The sequence below is a fragment of the Boleophthalmus pectinirostris genome, unplaced genomic scaffold (assembly GCF_026225935.1).
Source record: "Boleophthalmus pectinirostris isolate CB_2022bp ecotype Guang Dong unplaced genomic scaffold, ASM2622593v1 HiC_scaffold_19, whole genome shotgun sequence".
Taxonomy (NCBI): Eukaryota; Metazoa; Chordata; class Actinopteri; order Gobiiformes; family Gobiidae; genus Boleophthalmus; species Boleophthalmus pectinirostris.
Window position 1 is genome coordinate 24,478,972 of NW_026571140.1, and position 23,896 is coordinate 24,502,867.

A 23,896-nucleotide genomic window follows, 5' to 3' on the forward strand; every position below is an offset into this window, starting at 1 on the left:
CTGTAGGTCCAGTTTACAAAGTGAGGTTTAACATTTTATTGGTTTGTGAAGAAAATAATTACAAGTATTAGATATACAAAATTATTTAGACTTAAACTTTGTTGAGCTGCAAGGTAAATTATTTGAACACAGTAGCTCACACATCACAATATATTATAATAAAGAACAAAAATATAAAGGTAATACTACATAATAAGTAGCAAAAATAACAAGACACTGGAGTCAAATAAGGCATAATTATATAAATGTATATGTACAAGTAAAAATAAAAAAAACTATATAAATAGAAATATATCTCTCTCCTGTATACGAGAGGTTGTAAGGACAAAAACAGATGAAACAGAAATTAACATGACAGAAGGTTATCTTATTATTCTTTTCAGATATAGTTACAATATGTTTGAGGTTTAGCGTTGATGTTTTCATTTTCTTTATACTATATGATCACATTATAATTTTGTGGTTGAAATATTTTACTGAGTATACATGAAAATGCGTATAAAAGTTGCCCAATAAGTGATCTAAGCTGCAGTACATATGCCAGGCTCTTTGCTGACTTCTGCATCATGAGATCACCCTCATTTCACACAATACTTTCCACTTAAAGGGCCCATATTTATGTTCTGATCTATGTTATAATGTTGTTTCCTTATCAAAAAACATACCTGGAGTTGCATTTTGTTTCATTCGCACATGTTTAGCACACAAATCCTGCATATTTAGACTGAATTCTTCTCTCAAATACAAAACACAGGAAATGTTCCACTGTGTTTTTAAACATCATACACCTTCTGTCGAATCATTTGGATACTTTCAACCCTGGAATTTTTTATCTGTGTTGAACTAAAGGTAAAAGGTAGCTGTTAACTTGAAAACTACCATTAAATAACACATGGAACAGAGCATTTTGAGCTTTGGAGATGTAGACCGACTAATACTAAAGGATTACTCAAACATGTTTGAATGAAATGAAACAAAACACAACTCCAGTTATGTATAAATGTAATTATATCAAAATAGCCACTAACCACTCACCTAGGCAAAACAGCTGTGAAGGATTCATTCATATACAAGTGTTCCAACTAGAGGACTAAATTATAAACAATAATTTAAAGATTTTAAACACTAAAGAATATCAGTGGATCACATGTTACCTGTTTTTGGGGTGGTGTTCTGATCCAGATGTGGAGCCTCTGTCAGTGTGCAGCAGATGTTTGAATCCAGCGCTCTGTCTCAGTCTGTGTTAGACAAGATAACACACATCCACCAGTCTTTATTGGAGATATAGAAAGTAAGAACAGATGATTTTAGCTCTTTACCTCCTTCGGTGTACTATATTAAAAAAGACCAACCACTGCTCTCTATATATTTGGTAATATATTTTAAAATGAGCTGAAAAATAGTTCTGTCTCCTAAAGAAAATAAGACACATAGATACATTTCAAATACGAAGTTGTAGTTCACGTTCAAATTAGTAATATGTAAATTTGGATAGAGAAAGTCATCTACACTGTCATAGCAAACGTAAATAAATTATAAAAATGCATTATGTACTTTTAAATGAAAAACTGTATTAGCCATTATAGATAAGTTTTGTGCAAAAGTCCCTTTGAAGAAAACATTACAAATGAGTAAATATGTTGTGAGCCATTGTAAACTCATATTTATTTTATATGCCACCTGACTCCTGTTAGGAGCACCACTGGGGAAAGATTAGCCTAGTTACTGTGTTAACAACTGTTCATTATCTCAAGTGATCATCCCATTGTGCACACTCAGTTGGTTTTATATGCATAAATGTTTCAAGGCTTTTTGTACAGAGCCAACACAGGTTTTCAAGTCAACCACGACAAACTGCTCTTGTGTAGTTGATTTGCTTCGGCGTGTTTTTATGAAAATCCACTTTCTGTCTCACGTTCTAAACAAAGTGATGGGATGTGACAGAGGAGCCATGTTTGTGTTTGAGTGAGATCTAGAGCAGATATTTGCATTTGTCATGATGAAACATTCAGCCCATGTTTACAGTGAGGAAGCCAACAAGGGACAGATCATTTTCACATGTTGAGCCTCAGAGAAGTGCCTACGACTCAGGTGTATATCAGAATAATAAACTAAATTTCACTTCAGGTCTGTATATTTTCTTAAAATATTGTTTAGAAAAAGTGATTACACAAATGTACAGTCTCCCACACATTTGCATTCCAGCTGAAATTAAATCCATGATGCAAACAAGTGAAAATGCTGAATTATAAATACAGATATATGAACATATGTAAAAAAAACAAAAAACATCATCTAATAATACATTTACTACAAATTACTCCTTGTAAAATTCTTGTCATGGATCACATTTCCGTTCTTTATTTTTAAATGAAAATGGATAAACCTTAATAGATAGTCTTGGTGCAGAAATACCACTGAAGAAAAAATATTGTAAATTAATTTACTATATAATTTTTTCTTGGTTTTAACTGTCTATCAAATAATTTTCCCCTCTGACAACAATCTCTGTAGAGAACACATTTGAGCAAAATTAACTAAGATGTTGTGGTCCCCTTCTGTGTTTCCGGTTGTTTTCCATTTTTGAACAAAAGCGACTCCACGCTACGTTAATGCCCATCAAAGGCCTCAATCACCATCTTCTTTGCCACAGGCTAAAGCTGCAGAGGCTAAAGTTTAATGCCGTCTGCCCCATAAGGATGTGGCTCTTCCTTGTGTTTGTCTTTAACCCCCACATTCCTAAATATCGTAAATAGAAAGTCCGGTTTGGGGTGCTAGAGGTTATCGCTGGGTTATTGGCCAACGACAATCACAACAGTCCCCCTCATTATCCCAGCCATACAATGTCTTTGTGCTTCTCCAGTACCAGAGCATTTACAAAATCAAACATAATTACGCATGGCTTCCTAAAAAATTAGTCACGCTCCTGATTTAATAGAGACCCACATAAAATGTATCCGGGTTTGTGATGAATTTGGGGAAAGCCGGTGACACTGCGTCTTCCTGACTGGGATGTTTGTGCTTTAGGCATGTTTTAGATTGACAGTAGAAAAGAAGTCTAATGTGTCCATTTCCTTTTCCACAAGATAAAGTTTTTACATTTGTTATAGCCATGTGCAACAAGTTTGTTCAGTGTATGTATAGGAATAGAGCACATTGTTTAATAATGAATGCAGTTTGTATATATAGTATAGTGTCTATAGACTGAATATTATGTGCTTTTCTGCTGCATATTGATACTTTGCAGTGATATCACAGGGGGGTGGTTACCATAGTGATACAATGCACACATTAGCAAACACTGACAAAAAAAGTTTAAGAAAAAAATACAAAAGGATTTAAAGCCTGTGATGAAATGTTCATGGTCCCTTTTAGGTGTTTGATTTTCAATTAAAAGTTGAGAGTGACAAACTAAAAAATGGCTGGCTGATGCTTGGTAACTTGTGACTGTAATTTTAAGTGTGAGAGACTTTTTTTTAACAGCACGTATCAGCTCACCTGCTTACTTTCAACCAAATCAGCTCTCTCTGGTCAGATCATGCTAAAATAAAACAGTCAAACAAACTCACAGAAACTAAAAATGTCTGCACGGTTGTAATGAAATGTGTTATAGGTTTGAGGATTAATGCAATGCAATAGTAACTCACCAAATGTTTCCAATTTTAAGATTTACAAACTATAAAAGATTATAATTAACAAATATAACAATAGTGTTATATGTTAAAAACACACATACAGTTTCATAAAATATCTGTCTTCTCTCTTTTTGTCAGGTGTTTGATGGGTTTTTTTAAGTTTGTGTATTGTAAAAATTTAGGCATTATGCTCAATAATGACAATAACTTTGTGTGTAATACTGTGTGTAATATGCACAAAAATACAGTATTCTCAAACTAAGAGCTTACACATGAATTTTTGCTTTTGGTCCAGATATGAATGCACTACACGAGTATCTTATGATGAATTATTGTAGTGTGCCTCGGAGCCATAAATGATTTACTGTCAGAAGAGGGAAGGCTACTTGGAGAAAGTTCATTTGGATGAAAGTGATTAAGTCACTTTAAAAATTGTCCTATGTTTAGCAGTGTCCCATCAGAAGTTAGTTTGAGCTACGTCTTCAGTCTCAGATGAAGACATGTAAATAAAGAGTCTTTGTGCCGCTCGGTCCCGCTGGTGTCCTCCTTTTATCTGTCTCACACATGCTCCAAACCTTCATCTGCTCAACATGTGTGATGGGATCAGAGCAGAGTCTATGCTTCACTTTAAAGATGTGGTATATGTCCGACTTTGTTGAAATTTTGCTTCGGATTGAAATACATCACAGTCAAATTTGTTCATTTAAAATTCTGTTCATCAGTAAGAGGTGAATTTTATCAGATTACACTTCATCCCACTCTTTTTGTCATACTCAAACATAAAGTAGACTGGTTCATTTCCACACTTTACATGTATTCATTCAAGAGTTGTTATCAAACCAACCTTCCGTAACACCACAAGCGCTTGTGCTCAACTATTTCTAATATAACTCAATGCAAAAATCTACTTAATATATTTCTTCTGTCACGCATAAATAAATACGATACAAAAATAAATACACTAGAGGAGCGCAGGTCATTAAGCAAACTATCTGCTGATAAATCACTGAGCACAATGGAGCGCGTAAATGGATCGTTCGTTCCTGATGAACCGTTTCGAATAATGCATAAAATCGTGTCTTTTCCGCCCCAGTGCCATCACTCATCACGGCTTATGGCCTGTTCATATCCAACACTGGTTTCATGTCATGTGTTAAGTCCCCTCCTTCTTTGCCCATCTAATACATGACCTCACCGCTCTGTGTCATTCACATAAAATCACATGGGAATCACGACGAGGGGGAGAGAGTGGTCCCAACAACTATCCCAACTATCCCTATAGTCAGACCTTTAGCGGGAGCGTGGTCAGCGACAGCGGTTCCTGGAAGAGATCTGAATGGTTTTATAACTAAAAACATCTGCTGTGTGTGAGGTATAGGAAGAGGAGGGGTGTCTGTGAGCCTGGAGAGAGCAAGAGAGACAAACATTTCCTCCTTTTTTAAAAGCATGAACGCAGAAGCTCGCGTCCCACACTACGACATGACATCCATGGATTCTTACTATTCTATGTCCACGGCACAAAGCAGGGAGCAGCTCTTCAGGACGTTCCCCTCCGCTGACTCGCACAGATACAGTCCCTTCCTGCTCAGTAACAAGAGCGAGACTTACGCGGAGAAGTGCCACTCATTGGATGCAGCATCAGCAGCAGCAATTACGGCAACAAGTGGTGAGGACTCTTTCAGCAAATACCAGCTCTTCAGGTCCTCGTGCAAGACGCCCCCCGAGGAGGACAGAGCGCACGAGGAGACAGGAGGACACAACGGGACGGCCGTCCACTGCTATGGTGAGACAACCGCATTATGGATTTGATATGGATGGTTATGAGTGGCTTGTTTTTAGTTTAGTTTCATTTTATTTAAGAACGCGATTTATCAAAATTGTTGAGCGCAGACATCAACAGGACTACAGCAAAGACTGTACAGTAAAACTTATAAAGCACTTTAGTGTGTTGCTCAATTTCAACATTGATGTTTTTATGTATTATTACAGATGCTTTGTGCGCATATTGTTACGTAATTTTTACGTTTTTCAAAGGCAACATATGGTAGTGTTTTCAAGCCTCTAACAGAAAGTGAGGCAGCTCAATTATAATCGCGTATTATGCTGACTCTTAAATCCCGTTTATTCACGCTGGGCTAAGTAAACGTCGTGGTGATAAAACGTCTTATATTGTATATTGTTGGTGCGTCTCTGTGGCCTACGGTAGGTACCTCTGTGCGTAAAGCGGTTAAGACGTTTGTGCGTAATATCCAGTCTCACACATTTTCTCTTGTTCAAATCCTCCATTGCGTTAGTGCTTTGGTTTAACTCGATAAGCTGCATTACAATCCTTAATGTCGTGGTTGAGACGCACAATTGAATTAACACGTTTTCAGATGAGCTTCAAACTGTTCAGATGCGAGAGTCGCCGCTGATTGGCTCCAATTAGGCCGCGCTGTGAGTCGGGCGCGAGGTGGCTGCGGGATCATGGGTCTAATAGGACTAATGACAATTTGTGCAGTAGCTGTAAAGAGGGTAAATTGTTGAGGTCGACTTGGGTTAAATCCTCTTTATTCTTATCCCAATTTGAGCGTTCAGACAAAGAGCATCGAAGTGGAAAAACAAAAAGAGGCCTACAACTCCAGCAATGCAAAGAAAACCAAGTTATAGTAACTTAAAATAAATAAACTTGCTGTGGTAACCTATTTCAGTATATTAAAGAGGCGAACAGCTTTGCTACAAAATAGAACAAATAGCCATTGAACGCCTCCCCATTTAATTCATTTTAGGGTTTTGTAATAAATAGGATATTGAATTTCTTAACAGTAAATAGTAAATGTAGTTTTGACTGAATCCACAAAACCGTGCCCATGAAATGCTCATTACGCACAGCTGGAATTAAGCAAAATGAACGGAATAAATTTAATTGAAAACAAGTTATATTGTAAAATAACTTAAGGTTTACGATAAAGTTATTTTGCCATTTAAAAACATTAAATAGGCTAATCGTATTTGTGCTTTTTACGGCTGAGTGGTTTTGGTTCCTGGAGAGGCCTGTCCATCAGCTTTACGCACGAGGTAGAAGTTTATGGCGGATGTTATGACAGTTTTTGGAAAGCGGCCTTCGGCAATAATAGCCTCAAAATATTAGAAACACATATCTATCCTTCAAAATACAGGCGGCTGCTGCTTTTAGGAGTTTTTTAAACAATGACATCTGCACTGGAACCGTGGGGTTGTCTGCAGTTATTATATACAACCGAACAATAAAATGCCTGTTGATTTAAATGTAAGACAGACAGTGGGAAGTAACAGTTTTTAAATATATATATATATATATATTTTATTTTATTTTTTACATTTTTCCAGTGTATTTTTGAACAGTTTTAGAGAATACCCTTAAGCTTTTACAGCAAAGGAGAAATCCAATTCCGTCAACTGGAATTCAATTCATTTCTGTCATCTTAAGCTTTTATAATAATTAAACAGTGATTTGTTAATTTAGTCTAATATAGTTTAACTAATAATAGCTTAAATTTTGCAGTTGTTTGAAAAAAACAAAAAACACATTACGCAAATCAAGTCAAATGTATCAGTTTAACTCAGATCCTTAAGAATTTAGAACAACTGTACTGTTTTGTTATTTAATCTCTAGTTCCACTTCTATTTCACAACTACAGGATCAGATTGTCATATTATTTATTCTTTGAAGGCGCCACTTTTCCAACACGAGCGGATTCACGGTGAAGAAAGCAGGAACAAACACGCACTGCACAGACCAGGAGACCTCTGACATTAATGCAACTCAGATGTCAACACTGTGTTTGCTTTATTTCTCTGCCCTCAATACCCAAACATCCGCCTCCATCTCCTCTGTCTGATCTGATCCTAGGTTAAGATCCTTATTTTGCCTCCCAAATAAAATCAGATTCATGTGGCGTCATTCTTCAACACTTTTCACTTGTTTACCTTGTGATTAAAAGATGACGCTACAAACCGTCTCCCCCACATAAACATAAATTAAAGAGGAGACTGAAATATGCAGAGCTCACCAAAGTCGAGATGAAAAATGATTCCTCATGTTTCGATTGAGAAATGTCAGGCTTTGGTTGTTGCTTCCTCGTTCATTTATTTTATGAAACTTAAGTTCACAATGGGCAAGGAAAAGATTTTAATGTGGTACTTATGTCTTTATTGATTCAAGAGAGTTTTATTTTTAGGAATCAAAACAATTGATAGGATGATGGGAAAAGTAATTAATAGAGAAGAGAATGCCTCTACTCAAGTTTGCCAGAAATCACTATAATATCAATAACAGAAGTAACAGGCATCAACAAAATTAGTAGTTGAATAAATTACATTGAAGTTTGGCTTAATAAAATGACGATGCTACTCTAAGTCAACAGCACAATTTATACTGAATTGGCTAATATTGCAACTGTATTAACAAAAATATTCATATGACTGCAATTCATGCAAGTATTTTACCCAGAATGTAATGGATGAATACATATATACCAGTTGATATATCAGAAAGTGTAATAAAATGTACAAGAGCCAAACATATGCATACACTGACAGCCAAACTTTCTACTTAACAGCTCAATCCCAGCACACTCTTCCATATTTGTAGTCCCAGGAGACAGCACTTCCTCATTTGATGTGTCAGGGTCTTCTCTGGGACCGTCTGAAGACTGTGCCCTCTGGCCTCTCCTCCTGCCCTCCTCACACACCCCACACCAGGGCAAATCCATTCGAAACCCCCATTCAAAAGCTCAAGCAGTCGGACCAGACAGCTTTGCAACATTTGGGCTCCAGTGGTGCACAGTAAACATTTAACTAGACTGGGACGAGGCAAAGGGCGAGACTTTTATAGATGAGAGTTGTTGAATGGTGGGTCTCATTAAATTAGACTGGATTAAATGTGTGACATACAGACACTCACAACTGTCAGGGCTGTTTACTCTGTAGGATGCAGATACTATTTCAGTTTTAACTTAAACATTCAAGTATATTTATTAACATGTCATGGGAAGATGGTATTCAGACTATTTCTTTTATCAAGAGATATGTTTATTTACATTTTACAAACAAATTGTGAGGCCTAAACTTGAGTATTTGTGGCACACCTAAAACACAGCAAGATTTAAAAACACACACACATTTAACATGATAAATTTTGACATTCAAAACTCCCATCAATTTGTTTTCGCTCCCCTATAAAATTCTCAGAAATTACCAGTGATCAGAATGTACAGCTTACACTATATTTAAAATCAAAGGTTGTCTTAAAACTTTGACACTTTTAAAATCACAATGGAAAAAACTAGTCCGCTGTCACAACCAATGCTTTTCTTTCATCCAGTTTGAAACAACTTATATATATATAATATAATATAAACCTATATAGTATAATAAGTTTCACACATATGTTTAAATCCAAAACTAAAGAATTGTCTACTTTAAACTATAATAAACAGTACACATATAATACTCAAGAATTCACAACGTTCAAACATGAACAAAAACATATTGCCAACTATTGCCTGCTATTCCAAACTTTGACCCATTTTCAGCTGTAATGTAAATTCATTTCCCTGTCCCGCTCCGGTCCAGTGCCCCTGTGTGCCTCCTGCTTCTCTGCCTTCTCCATATTTAACACGACTCGACCGTTCGGCCCCTCGTAATGGTCCGTGTGCCTCCATCCTTCACATGGGGCAATAATGGGAACCAGCCCCAAGCCCAGACGAACGGGCCACTCCTCAGCCACTGCCTGACGTGAGTGGAGGTGACATGGACTCAGGATCACTTTACCGTTTAGCTTCAAGTTTTGGCAGCACAATTTACATTAGGCTCAGTTTGCATAGTCGAGCGAGTGAGAGAGAGAAAATGTTTTGCCTTTTTGTCACCGCTTTCCTATGTAACAGTGAAACATCAGGCGATATACGACATGGCAGGAGATTAGCTGTTAAAATAGTTTAGGTTTGGTTTGGGTAAAAGGGACCATATTTTATTTTTGATTGATTTAGCTGCTTATTTATTCGAACAGAATAAAAATACACATAAGTAATGAAATAATAGCATAACATATTTTCTATTCTAAGTGAAAAAGTAAGTGTTTTATATACATCCAACAGATTTTTTTTAATCTGTGTTGTCTTTGCTCTAAAGGATTTAGAAATTTTATGCTTAGTTGTTTTCAAACAATTTCAAATCTAAATTCAATGTAATCCAGAGCCCATAATACTTAAAATGTGTTGAACCTAAAATTAAGACAATATGTTTGTTTTAAAATACAATAAAATAAAAGTGACAAGAAGATAACTGTACTACACACATTATTGTAATTTATTTTATAAGACTTTAAAAACTTTTATATCTATCAATGGACCATGTGTGTGTAATGAATTCCCTTTACCAACAAAATATGCTGGTGCACAAGTTTCCCCTCTGGAATGTTCTCGTAGGATTGGAAAACAAAAACAGTCAAAGAAAAAGGCTGCGCTTTAAAGTTGCATGGAAACATTTGGAAGTGAGATGGTCGAGGCTCAGAGGAGTGTGTGGATCAGAGGTGATTTATCTGTCTTAAATGCGATGTGCACTTCTTTTTAGTCTGTGAATTTAAGGGACAATCAATCATCATCATTCAGTCAACAGGGTTTAATATCAAAGTGTTTAGAGACTTAAAACCATCAGCAGCACCCTCATTTTAAAAATGGCTTGGCTAGGATTGTAAGGTAACTGTATGTATATATTTTATTGTATAAAGTACGGTACCACTTTATAATTACATCTTATTAAGCCTTAATAAAAGATGAACAAACACTTAATGCATAACTAAGGCTTAGTAACTTGTTAATTAAAGGGTTAGACGTTTAGTTTAGGTAGTTACTAAGCCTGAATCATTCTTAATTTACTATTTGTTCAGTATAAATTGAATTTGCATGCTTTAGTTCAGTACAGTAGTAAGGATATAGTGGCCAGACCCAACTTCAATTCGGGAGTAAATGCTCTTTCTCAATTATAAGAGTAAGTATAAGTCAATACAAAAGTGTGACGTTTTAAGTCTTAAACACTCACTTATTCAAAGAGTGATCTGAATCCACATTTTTGCTAATATCCTCACATGAAATCAGTTGATCTTTGCCTGTAAAAATGTCTCTATTTTATTCTTATGAACAATAGATTTTAGAGACATAAATCCACCTCGACATCATCTGTATACTCAGTTTAGTTTTGTTCTGATTCCCCGTCTATTCATAGCGTCTTGTGAAAGTGACACCACATTACATTTATATAATTTGTGGTCTGGTCGTAGGCACGCACAGGGCATCTGTACGTCAGAATCCATCTATCCTAGCACTACCCAAGACATATTCATTGACTTAAAACCTTTTCTAAGTACTTTCTAAGCTTATACTGAGACAAAAAAGCACGCTCTGATCGCTGTTAAAACAAATACTTCTCACACATGCAGCGCCCTCTTCCCAGTCTCATATATCTTTCCACTATTTGGGAATTTTCTCTGTTCAGTTTGTGTAACAAGTTGTTAATCTCCGGCAGTCTCCGTGTGCAGTGTAATTTATGGGGCTTCCTCTTAACACCGTGCGCTGACCCCAGTCGTCCCAGTCTATAAAGGAGAGAGCGAAGGTGCCCTGTCGCTTTATGGACGCTTAAATTAGACTTTGATGTTGGGCCCTTGGTTTTTAACTGGGCTTTAATGGCCGTCCTGCACCACTGTCTGACCCTGTCCCAAACACGACACAGGTCCTCACCGCCGTACACACGAGAGCAGGATTAGAGTTTATTATAGTGGCACTGGGGTTGTCAAGGCTATTGAAAATCACATACTAATCAATACTAAAATCTGAGCTCATTTGAGCAAGTATTGATACTAAATGCAAAACAGCTTTAGAATGATCTTGAGATTTGTCAGACCATCTTGTAATATATAGAAAGTACTATTATTTTGGGTTGTATATTGGCTAAAAAAGAGCATGCTTTGTATTATCATTTTGGAGTATGGAGTTCTTACTTTTGAATTTGAGTTTGAAGTGACACATAATGAATATTCACATTTGAAGTATATTGCTTTCTTATTGAGAGATGATACGTTTGACTTGTTACTTTACTTGAATACGTTGTGTCTTATGTTTTTTTTTTAATTTACCAGTCTTTTTTAATCCATCAGGACTCTCATAAAGCCAACCGCCTAAAATGGCATTTGTTTTGTACCTAAAATAATATATATGTTATTGTTAATAACTACAAAACTACATGTTACATAAGATGTCACTCTTGTAAGTGTCAGGAATCCTTCCACTTTGTACCAACGCTGTTACTTCAACAAACTCGGGTCTGTTTCTGTGTGTAGATGGCTGTCAATGGAATGATCTGTAGATTATAATATTTACTATAGGAAACAAATAATGGACCCATGTTAGGCACAGTGAGTTGGATGAGCTACGTGAACATCTGCGTAAGGAGTGTCAACAAGTTCACACAATTACTTCAATCTTAATTCACTTCTGTTTATTTTTGTAGAGCCCACAACAGCAGTCTCCATGCAGGCCTTCACTAAATTGTTGATTTAACCAACAGAAAGTTAGAAAATCAAACAATAGAACAGTCATTGATCAAGGAAAGCAAAGCAGATTAACCAACATTCACTATATGATACTCTGCAAAAGGAGGCCAAGAAACATAGTGAGAAACATGGCGAGCACAGCTAAAGTTGTGTTAAATAAGACATGGCGTTTGGCAGCTTGTAGTTGAATCTCTTTGTTTTCAGTCCTCTCCCCCAGTGCGCGCTACATATGGCCTTCTCTGTAGGAGGGCCCACTGCTGGTCACCTGAGGCATTGCTGCAGACCTCACCAATAACACAGGCCCTGGACTGTCACAATAGTCTGGTCCGGCCAAAAGCAGATCTGTGACGTGAATCTAAACAGCAGTCTTTGATCAACCAGTGTCCTGACAGCTCTCTGGAGGGGGCGCGCGGTGCCTTCCAGGGGAATATGGTGAAATAACTCCCCAGTATTTACGCTTGGATAAAACACGCTCGCTCCCTTCAAGCCCTAACAGGATGTGTGTTAGTCATGGACATAGAGAGTCATGGTTGTGGATGTAAGCCTCCCGCTGAGACCCCCGCCACCAAAACACAGTCCATCTCGATTTGTGTGTAAGGAAAACATCCAGTGATCACACAGTCCTGGGATCCTGAGTGGTCTGTAGGGAAACCATAAAGACTAGCATAAATCTTTACTGCAATACTTAACATGAATTAGTGGCACATATGTACATCTTAAAAGTAACATTATCTGTCCATTAGGAGGAATGAAACACACTAAATTGCAATGAGAAGTCATATCTGAAGGTCAGATGGGGAAGTAAATCACAAAACTCATTGAATATAACTTTATCTATTAACCTGAACCTGAAAAAAAAAAAAAACTATTACTGCCTTCTTAAATTATAGTCCAGGACATTTCTTAAAACTGGAAGTGACTGGATATATTTTGCATCATAAAACAGTTAAAAACATATAATTATATTGCATCAACAGTAGACATTTTGCCTGAACTAAAGCAGCTATTTTGATCACAACACAATTTAAGGTTTTGATTAGTTTTTAACCACTGCGGTTACCCTGTTTTCTGTGTCTGTCCCCGTCTGGCTGTTATTCACGATGAAAATGCACAACAAATACGTAAATAAGTGTGTTGACAACTCTGGCATAGGTACAGTTCATTCATGCAGTTTTTGGCGAAGCTTCTCATAAGTTCTACTATCTTGCAAAATGTTTACAATTGTTAGATTTATGGAAACTATGAAACGATTATAATTTATGTCATTTTGATATTGGGTGGAACAAAGACATTACTGGGTGCTGCGTTGTGAAATGTCTTGGCGTGCGGTGCTCCATGTGGCTGCCTCTCGGATCTTGCTGTAATTCGATGATGATTGTGTGATGTTGTGGAAAGCAGATTCTCTCGCCATAATTTCAGACTTAGGCAAACGTAGTTGTTGCTATTTACTACGACTCCATCACCACTGCATGACTCAAACCAGCACGCATATATCAAGCCTAGTGGTGCATGCATTTGTGGGGATTAAAGGTGCATTGTGTTCACCGTCTGCTTGTCTCATTGAGATGTTATTGCTTTGCCTGGAATGTTCCACAATATGGCATTAAACAAACATATCTTATATTTATTCATATATCTGTGTTTTTATTTCTCAAAAGTACTGCAAAAGGATGCATTATCACTGTGAGCATGCCCAATTCTCCACAGATTTGTCCTATAACTTGGCCTTTTAATGTGGCCTGCTTGTCGTCATGGAGATAGTTAAATTAGTTAGTTAGTTTATTTTGTCAACAAAATTAAAACAGGTTGTCTCACTCAATAAAATCAAATCAAATACAGGACCAAAAAGGTATAGGCTGAATTTTGTATTTTTTGTTAGTTTTTGTCAAATTAAATGTGTTACATTCCAGGGAAAACATTGACATCTACATGAGATCAAGCAGGTGGCCGACCCTCTACCTGAAAAGATCTACAGTACGCCTCTAAATCATCTTGCCATATGATTGTCACAACTAGTTTGCCTAGTTTCAGACACAAAAGCCATTTCTAAGCTCTCTTTTCTCTCTTTTTTGGCTGTTCCGAAGGCTCTAGCTTAACTGTAAAACCTCAGGCAGCTCTCTGATCATAAATTTCCACTGCGGTGTCACTGCCAGCTTTCTTGTCTAAGCTGCCAGTGCGTTTGTGTTGACACTTACTTTATAAAAGCATGTTTGAAATATTGTATTACAAGTATTCAAGCATGTTTTTGTGTAAGGTCTATCAATGGACTTAACATGTACTAAACATGAAGGGAATATATAATTAGAAGAACTTAGGCAGGTTTATGGTTTATGTTGCAATGGGAAAGACAGAGATCCAAACTCGAAAATCGCCTAATCTAGTTCAGTGGTACGTGGTATATCTTACTATTTTTGATCTAGAATACCTTGAAGGAAAATCTTGTATTTTGGGTATTGTCTTCTTATATCTTCTTATGTGTTCTCTTAAAAAATTATAAAATGCACTTTTGTATTTATGTATTCAAATTACTATTAACATATTTATTAGTAAAAGCATTTTCACATCTCAGTAAAACGTATGTGCAGTATTGTGAGCTTCAGTGTTACCCAATTCCATCTTCAACAATGTAGTAGTCACCTCTTCAGTCAGACCTCTCTAATATCCTCTAGTTATTTTCAATCTGGTTTCATCTGCACTCTCATAAACTTGTCAAGTTAGAGCCGTGAAGCGAGAGAGTCATTTATCTGATTCTCAGCACTTTGTCAGTAATAGAAAAAGGCGACACATGCCCTCAGCGACCCTCTAGTGACAAGTAGAGCGACCATTTTGGGTAATGATCTGAGAGGTGATGAGTAAAGATAGCCCAGCGGAGGTAGGTCACTGTCAAAACTGAAGGTGGAGATTTAAAGATAATTATAAGCAATACATTAAATACAGACTTTGATTAATTAGTTACAATAAATTAATTCAAACTGCAATGTTTCTGTATGTACTTTAAGGTATTTCTGTTGTTGTACACACCAAAAAGTAAGGTATACTACGTTATAAGTTGTTACGGACACTTGTTAGGTCATGACTGTTACTCCAACCATCAAGATTTAAGATGCAATGTTTTGTTGTCCTTGTCATAGAAAACAACATTAGTTTACAGTGGAAAATACTGCATAGTTTCAATGTAAAGTGCCATACAACAATGCAAAACCCCATCCCATAAACCCCGGTTAATAACCACTATGTAAACATTAGCACTATAATGATGCAGGCATGTGTAAGCACTTCAAAATCAATTATCTTGTTAAATCTCATTAAATCATGAACTAGCAAACACTTAGGTGGTACAATTAAAATTAAGAAATACAATTTCCAAACACGATATATGCTAGAGAGATATATTGCAATAAACAATGATATTTGAAACCACTTTATGCAACTGACTCAATAACTAATAATAACAGTTCCAGTACAGCATTATTTAAATAAAGTGTCATTAATAGGCCTGAGCTGTAACAAATAAGTAGCAGAATGAAGCAAGAAGTAGTCATAGAACTTATTTATTCATATTCATATTACAACTAAAATAACAAAAATCTCAACACTATTGCAAAGGAAAAATACTGAGCTCCAAACTATATTGTTCCAGCTATTGTATATTGAATGTTAAGTCGAAATACTAATTATCATGATAGGTCTACATACAATCTATGATCAAATATGCTTATTAAATTTCTCTGTTTGCTTCTCGTGCCCAGGTAAAGACAGCTCCGGCCTAAGTGACTCTGGTGTGGCCCCGGACTCTGACTCAGTTGGGATGGATTCCAGTTTTCTGTCTGTGAAGGAGTCGAGTGTGAAGGGCAGCTCGGAGCGCACCCCGACCTCTGACCTCAGCCCTCTGGACAAAGGCGACGGCGGGGAGAGCAACAAGGGCAAGAAGAGACGCAACCGCACCACCTTCACCAGCTATCAATTGGAGGAGCTGGAGAAGGTGTTCCAGAAGACACATTATCCAGATGTGTACGCCCGCGAACAGCTGGCTCTGCGCACAGACCTGACCGAGGCCAGGGTCCAGGTAAATTTTGTATAGGAATCATTTTGATTTTTATAGCGAAGGGTATATTCTTTTAAACATTGTGTCTTTTTCTGCATTATTATTTAAAACAAAAAGTACTTCAAATTATTTTACTAGCAACAAGTTAAAAATGCTGCAAATTGGAAAGTGTACATTTACTGTAGACATCATATTATAATGGTTTGTTGCTGTATTATAGGGCTTTTTTTTTCTTTATTTAGGTTATTTACAGAGATTTAATGAGAACCGTTAAATGCCAAAACCAATATAACACTATTAGAGTAACTCTTTATAATGCTGATTAGCCTTAATGCTTTAATCATGTGGAAATACTTAAGAATTAAGAATAATTCATGCTTGGTAACTATTTAATTAATACTCTAACCTTCACTCTTAACCCTAAACCCTTAATCAAGTAATTACTGAGCCTGAATCATTCTTAATCAACTGTTTCCTTCCTAGGATCTCCCAAAGTGTATATTGCTCATTTATACATTTTTATACTGAAAATTATACCTAAACCCATGGCCAAATGCATGTGCTCTGTAGGGTCCTTTAAACATCTGCAGTTCTCCAAAGATAACGTCACTCACTGTAAAAACATGAGAGATTTATCTGGTAATGTGGGAGTAGTGAGGAGCGAGAGAGAGGGGAGGAGGGGGGACGGGGGGTTACAGAGGCCAGGCAGGGGCCCACTGGAGCTGCCTGCGCCTCAGATGTGCACTGTAGGAGAGTGCATTTCTACAAACACATTACAGCAGATTATTGCAGAAATAGTACGGCATTTTATTTATGGTTGTGTAATTGACTAGACAGACCTCATCCAATTACCCTAGACCATAAGTAGGTACTAATTACAAGTTGCATGTACATTTAAGTATTTTGTTTATTGTATTGTATAATGTTTTATTGCACAATTTTCACTTGGCTGAGTAACAATTTTGAACTTGCAACTCCTGAGTGCCATTTTGTACTGAATAAACCATGCATAGCTTTAAACTACATTGATATGATCTATAGATGACTAAAATTACTAAAATTTTAATAACGCATTGCATTATTTTACCTATACTTGAGTCATCCATTTATTTAGATCACATTTTCACTTCAACTTGAGTAGTATTGTTTTTTCAAGTGACAGTTTTTGGTCGTTTTTGTGCACAAGTAAATTCTTACTCTGAACTTCTGTCATACATTCCTACAAGTGGAACAAGGCGAGTGACCTCCAACTATTTCTATATGATCCAAGGGTGAGTGTGTGTGCCCTGGTTCGCCAAAGCCCTTGGATTTGCAGTGTTTTTCTTTCATTAACTTCCTGTTCAGACAAGAATGTGTCCCTGCTGAGGTCTCTGGGGTAGGTGTGAAGCCTTCCCAGGGGCTTTGGGCCAGTTGATATTTTAGGCTCACTTTAGTCAAACAACCTGGAAACATATCTCCCAGGTTTGGGGCTCTTTTCTGACTTGTGGCCTCTTGCTCCACTTTTTATACCAATTGTGCAACACAGAAAAGCATGCCTATAAATGACAACATGAAACACAGGGGGGTAATTCTAGTGTATTTCCATGTGAAAACTCTGTTATATTTTTAAAACTATAGAGTTACATTGATGAAGACATTTTTGTTCAGTCCAGTTTTTTTTTAAAAGGCTGTGCATTCAGGACAAAAAACAGACATGCTTATTATACAGTCCTTACAGCATCATATGAACTTCAACTTCTTGTTTACAAGTGATATTTTAGGACTTTTACCTTTTTTTTGTTCTTTTTTTTGTCTTTTTTGACTGACTTTCAAAAGATAGGATATTTTGTTATAAATTCTTAATGACTATAGCAATGGAACTATTTTTTCCATCGCTCTGAAATCCATGGACATTCTTTTTCTTGCATCTCACAATATTCAAAGTAACCATGTATAAAATCTCAGAATACTGAGTGGACGTATTCAATATCATAGTAACAAGAATTGTGTTGAAGATTGCTATAACATTTTTATCTTTTTGGGTACACCTTGTACGTAGTAAATGTTGCTGTACTGAACCAGTTGCATGGTAATTTGACAAGTTGTTTACCTTCTTGACTCTGGCTACACACTGTGATTAGAAAAGGCAACATTAGTAGATCTATCTCACTTTTGGTCTTTGGCATGTGGCCTTTTGTACCAGTGTCTAGTGAAAAGGTGCAGGGTGGGAGTGGGGTCTTTTACTGTGAGGAGAGAGACAGGAAATGTGCATGGCCCGTGGGGTTATAACTCAACCCCTGAGGCTCTGAAGACTTGCCTCTCTGCACATTTTATCACACACCGGACTGCTTCAGATGGACCCAGCTTTACGGCTGTCTCTCTCCCAGCGGCCCTCTTAAACTCTCAAACGGCAAAGATAAAAGACACGAAATGCCTTGTCAGTCAAAAAACACGGCGCTCTGGTCTCCACTCATTCACACGTGAAGAATCGCAGCTCATCAGTTCTACAGTTTCGGGGTGAGACAGAAAATCTTACTGCTGGGGAGAGGTGTACTGTGTATCTCAGTCTGGCAAAAAGGAAACTATGAAGGTGATTTTGCACAAGATGTTTGCTTTTTCCTTTTCAAAGGGAAAGTATAGCTCCATGTCGAGTCATATGTTCTGCGGAAACACCAGCAGGTCAGAGGTGAAAGGTCAGGGGTTTCAATAACACCACCTATCTGAGATTTGCCTTTGAGCGCACGGGCTGAGATGCTATCTGACACATGGAGACCAGCAGACACGAGGACAGCCATATGCCCAAAAGGAGAAAGAACTAAAATTTTACTGCATTTGTACTGCATACATGAAATATTGCAAGAATTTTAGATTTAATTATTTAAAAATCAGCACACAGCAATATTCTCCTGCTAGTGTGTCTGTTAGCAGAGGTGGGTAGTGTCGCCCAAACTATAGTTTGTTGGTTTCATAATTTTGCTTTTGAATTTTCCCCTTTCCTGGTCACAACAGCAATGATCTGATTCCTGGTTTGCACTGACTTGTATGACAAAGTGCAGTAAAGTTAAAGTAAAGTCAGTAAAAGTAAAAGTATTACATGAAAAAATCTGCTCAAGTTAAAAATCTTAAAGTATCCACTTAAATATGTACTTAAGTAAGGCACAGATACCTACAGTTTTACATCATTACAGTATTTTTTTACTTTTACTTCATTACCTTCCACCATAGACAAAGTCTGTACCCATTAATTTATCCAGACTTGTGAATTGCACAGAGATAACATTGGCTTGCTTCTCTTTTGTCCTGATAGAATGTAAATATTGACAACATTCATTTTACTGATGGAAAAAATAGCTTAATTCCGCAAACTCTGGCACAGCTTCACAGTCCACTTCCAAATAATTTGATAAACAACACAAATAATATATATATTTTTAACTCAATATAGTGATTGAGTGAATCTTCTGAAACCCTGATGGCTAACTGATCAAAGAGCTCTCTGGGTCCGATCAGAACTATATTCACTGCCCTAAAACAGCAAGAAGATACCATTTCATAGATTTCTGTTATTGTTGACCTTCTCATAATCGTAAAAGGAAGTCACAAACTATTTGCCATAGGATTCCTGAAGGAGCTAAACAAACTTACATTTTAATGAGTAACAACAGTGGTCAGAGGTGTTTCCAGCATGTTTTTACTAGTGCTTATGGGTGTTGGAAAAGCGAAGCCGGTCTGAGACGGGGGATTTCTTTGGTGGACTTTGGTTTGGAGCTGACGTGAGTGACAGGAAAGGCGGGTTATCAATCCTCGGAGCCTCGGCGCACTTCAAAGTGTGGTAGGCCTGCTACAGCTCTCCTGCTGGGGCCAGTTTGCCATTTCTCTGCTCTTTCTCTCTGGGGCTGTAACATAAATAAAGGCTCATTGAAAGTCCACCGGCTACTTAAGCTGTCAAGGTCTTTACCAATTACTGTCACGACGCCGAGTGTGCAACACAAAAATATGTTCCTGCTCATATAATCGCCAACAGGCCTGGCACACGCTGCTTAAAAATACTTGGAACTATACTTAAACATGGGGTAGGGAAGGGGTTAAAACTATGGGGAAAATTCTTTTGGTTTATCACATCTGGGTTGTTCAAATAAACCATCTGACTTCCAGCATCCAGTGATTAGCATACTGTATTAGCATTTTAGACCTGATGGTGGCCATATATATTTTTTTTTTATTTTTTATTATTGTTACTGAGAAAAGACAAATACAAACAGAGAGCGAATGACAAAACAAATGTAACTGGTTTGAATTATCTATGAGGCCTGGCATACAGATTGACACTTAACTGATCCTGAAGTAAGAAAGGAAATTCAAGAATCTATGTTTATTGAGTGTATATGTTGCTGGGCATATTTGCACAATAATATGTCAATGTTCTGTCCATGTCCACAACGGCAAAGGTATTTTCTTTTTTGTCCATCTCATAAATGAGCCCAGTCCTTGACAGTTGGCTCATTTCTTTGTGATAGCTTTTTCTCTGCTGCCAAAGTACATTCCAAAGGTGTCCATTGATTGTTTCCATTGCAGGAGTTGTATGTTCCAGATATATAGCTTTAGAGTCAAGGGATGTTAATGTTGAAAATAAATTGCAGTGCTTTATTAATGTCAGTCCAATATTTATGAACACTTGGACTATCCCAAAACACATGATAAAGATGGGATGGTGCCCATTCTAATGGAGCTAAACAGGGACCGCCCACCTCCTGATTCCAGAGCTAAATTTCCCATTAATTTTTCTCATAGACTTTCTCTTTTGAGTTTGAAAGCTTGCTCAGGGCTAATCACCTACCTGGTAACTAATGACCACAAGACCTGTCATTTAAAATCTGTTTTTGAAACTTTACAAAGTTTGAGCTTTTTTAGTTTTTTAATTTTTCAGATGTTGAATTTGAAAATGTACTTCCAGAACCTGAGTGAGCGGCTGCTGCTGTGCTCCATGCAATGCTGTTTAGTCCACAGGCTTGTGAAACTCTTTAGATTCATTAGCTTTAATTACAATGTTTTACCATCATCAGGCTAAATGAGCATTTTGAGGACTTTTGACAATATATATATATATATATATATATATATATATATATATATATAATACTTTATTTTGAATTGATAATTATTAAGGCAATGTTTCACTCTGAAACCCATGGATAGAGTACCTTTACATAATATTTTAAACTAAAAGCAGATTGTTAAAGGTATAGAATGATACACTGGATGTCATAAAGGTTGGACTGTTGTGGTGGTATAGTGCAAATATCATGTAAAGAAAAGCAGATCAGTCATGAGAACATTATTTAGACTTTCACTCACTTTGAATGTAATTTAGGTTCAATAAACAACACTCTCAGGTTTACATGTCAAATATGATTACAGAAAACTGAAGAAAACCAGGACACCCCTTTCAAATACATAGCAGTAGTTTTGTAGCTCTGTAGCACAATATAATTATCATTAACTATTCAACATTCCCAAACCTGTGTACCTCAAGCTTAAACAGACTATACACACTGTTCTAGCAGTGAAAATAATGTATGTTTTATTCTACAGGTCTGGTTCCAGAATCGTAGAGCTAAATGGAGGAAGAGGGAGCGTTTTGGTCAGATGCAGCAGGTTCGGACTCACTTCTCCACGGCCTATGAACTGCCTCTTCTGTCTCGCCATGAGAACTATGCACAGGTATGACCACTATCATCACTGTGTGTGATGAATAATGGTTTCTCAGTGAGTGCAATGGTGTTTTAATCAAGTAATACTATAACTATTATTATGAAGAATGTGCTAATCCACTGACACAATATGTATTTTTCATGGTGGAGGTTTTGACACCTTGTTTCTGTGAAGATGCAACTGTTTTGTCTAGAATGGTTCACAGTGTGGCTTTAAGCGTAACTATGTCCATGGAGACAAGCAGGTATCATCTATGCCAACATGTCAAATCTATAAAATCTATTTTAATTATAGGAATGGAGATTATATAAATGCACAATTAGAGGAATTTGGTTATTTATCAGACATTCTAACTCGTTCCCTGTAATAATTTTAACTTGACTTAAATGTGCACTCTGGGACTTTTTGGTTGGGGGTTCTGTCACCTGCTTGTCATTGCTCTGTCTAGAATGTTTGACAGTATGACATTAACCAGCTCTACCTTACATTTATTAAATTACAGGTGGTTTTATAGCTCAAAAATAACTGGAAAAACAACATTCTGACTGTGCGTAGGCTTGTCTCTCTACAGATTTGACCTGTAACTTGGTCTGGTTTGATCTCCTGAAGATAGAAATGTTTAATGCCAAACTGTGAAACATTCCAGACAAAGCAATAACATCTCCATGGAGAAAAACATTTGACGGACCCTCCACCAGAAAAGTTACACAATGCACTTTTAATGTATTAGTCTTTATCAGGATTTTAATCAGGAATCTCCTTTTACCCCATCAGATCCAGAATCCATCGTGGTTGGGTGGCTCCAGCGCAGCCTCTCCGGTCCCTGGCTGCGTGGTTCCCTGTGACACGGTGAGCCCCTGTATGACCCCCCACCCTCACTCCGCCAGCGGGGTGTCTGACTTCCTGGGCGTCCCGTCCTCTGCGGGGCACGTGGGCCAGTCTCACATGGGCAGCCTTTTCGGGTCCTCCTCCGCTGCCATGGCGACGGGCATCAACTCATACGATCTCAACATGGACCCCGACCGCAAGTCCTCAAGCATCGCCGCTCTCCGCATGAAGGCTAAAGAGCACAGTGCCGCCATATCCTGGGCTACATGATGCGTTCACTGCACCTAGGACTTTATTTTGGAGATGTTTTCTCAGCCCTACGTGTGTTCAGGGGGCAAATATGATAACAGTGAAGGCAACGATTACTACCTTTTGAAATGCCATCAGAGTATGAAAATGTTGAAGGAAAGATTGTGGTGCTGTACTGTAGAATTGAAGCAGAGTACTGACCATCATAGGAACAACTAAATTTACATGCACTTATAGGATGAATACAGACTTTTTACAATGCTTTTATGTTTGTATGCTTTGCCGGTGCTGTTTTATTTTATTTAAATTTGAATTTTGGCTCATTTATCTGTTAGCAAATACTTTTTTTTTTTTTTTTTTTTACCAAGCACCCTTATGCTGAACCAAACCTCTTCTTCATCTATGCAATTTTAGTCTGTTTGACCAGAAGCTATGCAAGAAGGTCATGCCACACAGAGTAGTAAAGAAAAGGCTGACATAAATAGTTAGTTTGAATGGTGTGAAATAACAAACAGTGTTTGAAAACTTTGAGAAGAAATGAAAAAACAGATGAAAGAGGAAATGGTCAGCTGGTCTTGTAGCCTGGAAATAGCAGAAGCACAACTTTTGAACAAAACCAGCTCCGAAGACTCATGGGAGTGGACACGCCCTTTACCCTCTCAGCCTCCTCCAGTCCGAAAGTGCCTGTCAATCACACAGACAGAAGCAACAGGGAAGCTAACTGCCATCTGTTTGGGACTTCATGGACTCTTTATAATAACACCTCTGTCTCAGCATCTCAGAAAATTAAGCCAATTAACTATTTTTGTAATTAATTATCTCTTACTAATGTAATTTATTTTCAAATTAATGTTTGATATTGGAACCATAGTAGCACAAGGA

The 23,896-nt window shown here is 37.3% G+C and overlaps 1 protein-coding gene across 1 annotated transcript; it reads left to right on the top strand.

Annotated features, from left to right (window-relative positions):
• The first annotated feature begins 5,081 nt into the window (after nt 1-5,081).
• On the top strand, nt 5,082-23,035 carry alx4a (ALX homeobox 4a). Its single transcript, XM_020939075.1, has 4 exons — nt 5,082-5,418; nt 15,951-16,267; nt 21,818-21,946; nt 22,712-23,035. Exons 1-4 carry the CDS (start codon nt 5,082-5,084, stop codon nt 23,033-23,035), a joined length of 1,107 nt encoding a protein of 368 aa, XP_020794734.1.
• The last annotated feature ends 861 nt before the right edge of the window (nt 23,036-23,896 follow it).

Bases quoted from the DNA above. Each gene is read 5' to 3' on its own strand.
- alx4a (XM_020939075.1), top strand. From the start codon at position 5,082: ATGAACGCAGAAGCTCGCGTCCCACACTACGACATGACATCCATGGAT. The intron at 5,419-15,950 runs GTGAGACAACCG...TCTCGTGCCCAG, and splicing joins GACGGCCGTCCACTGCTATG to GTAAAGACAGCTCCGGCCTA. The intron at 21,947-22,711 runs GTATGACCACTA...TTACCCCATCAG, and splicing joins GCCATGAGAACTATGCACAG to ATCCAGAATCCATCGTGGTT.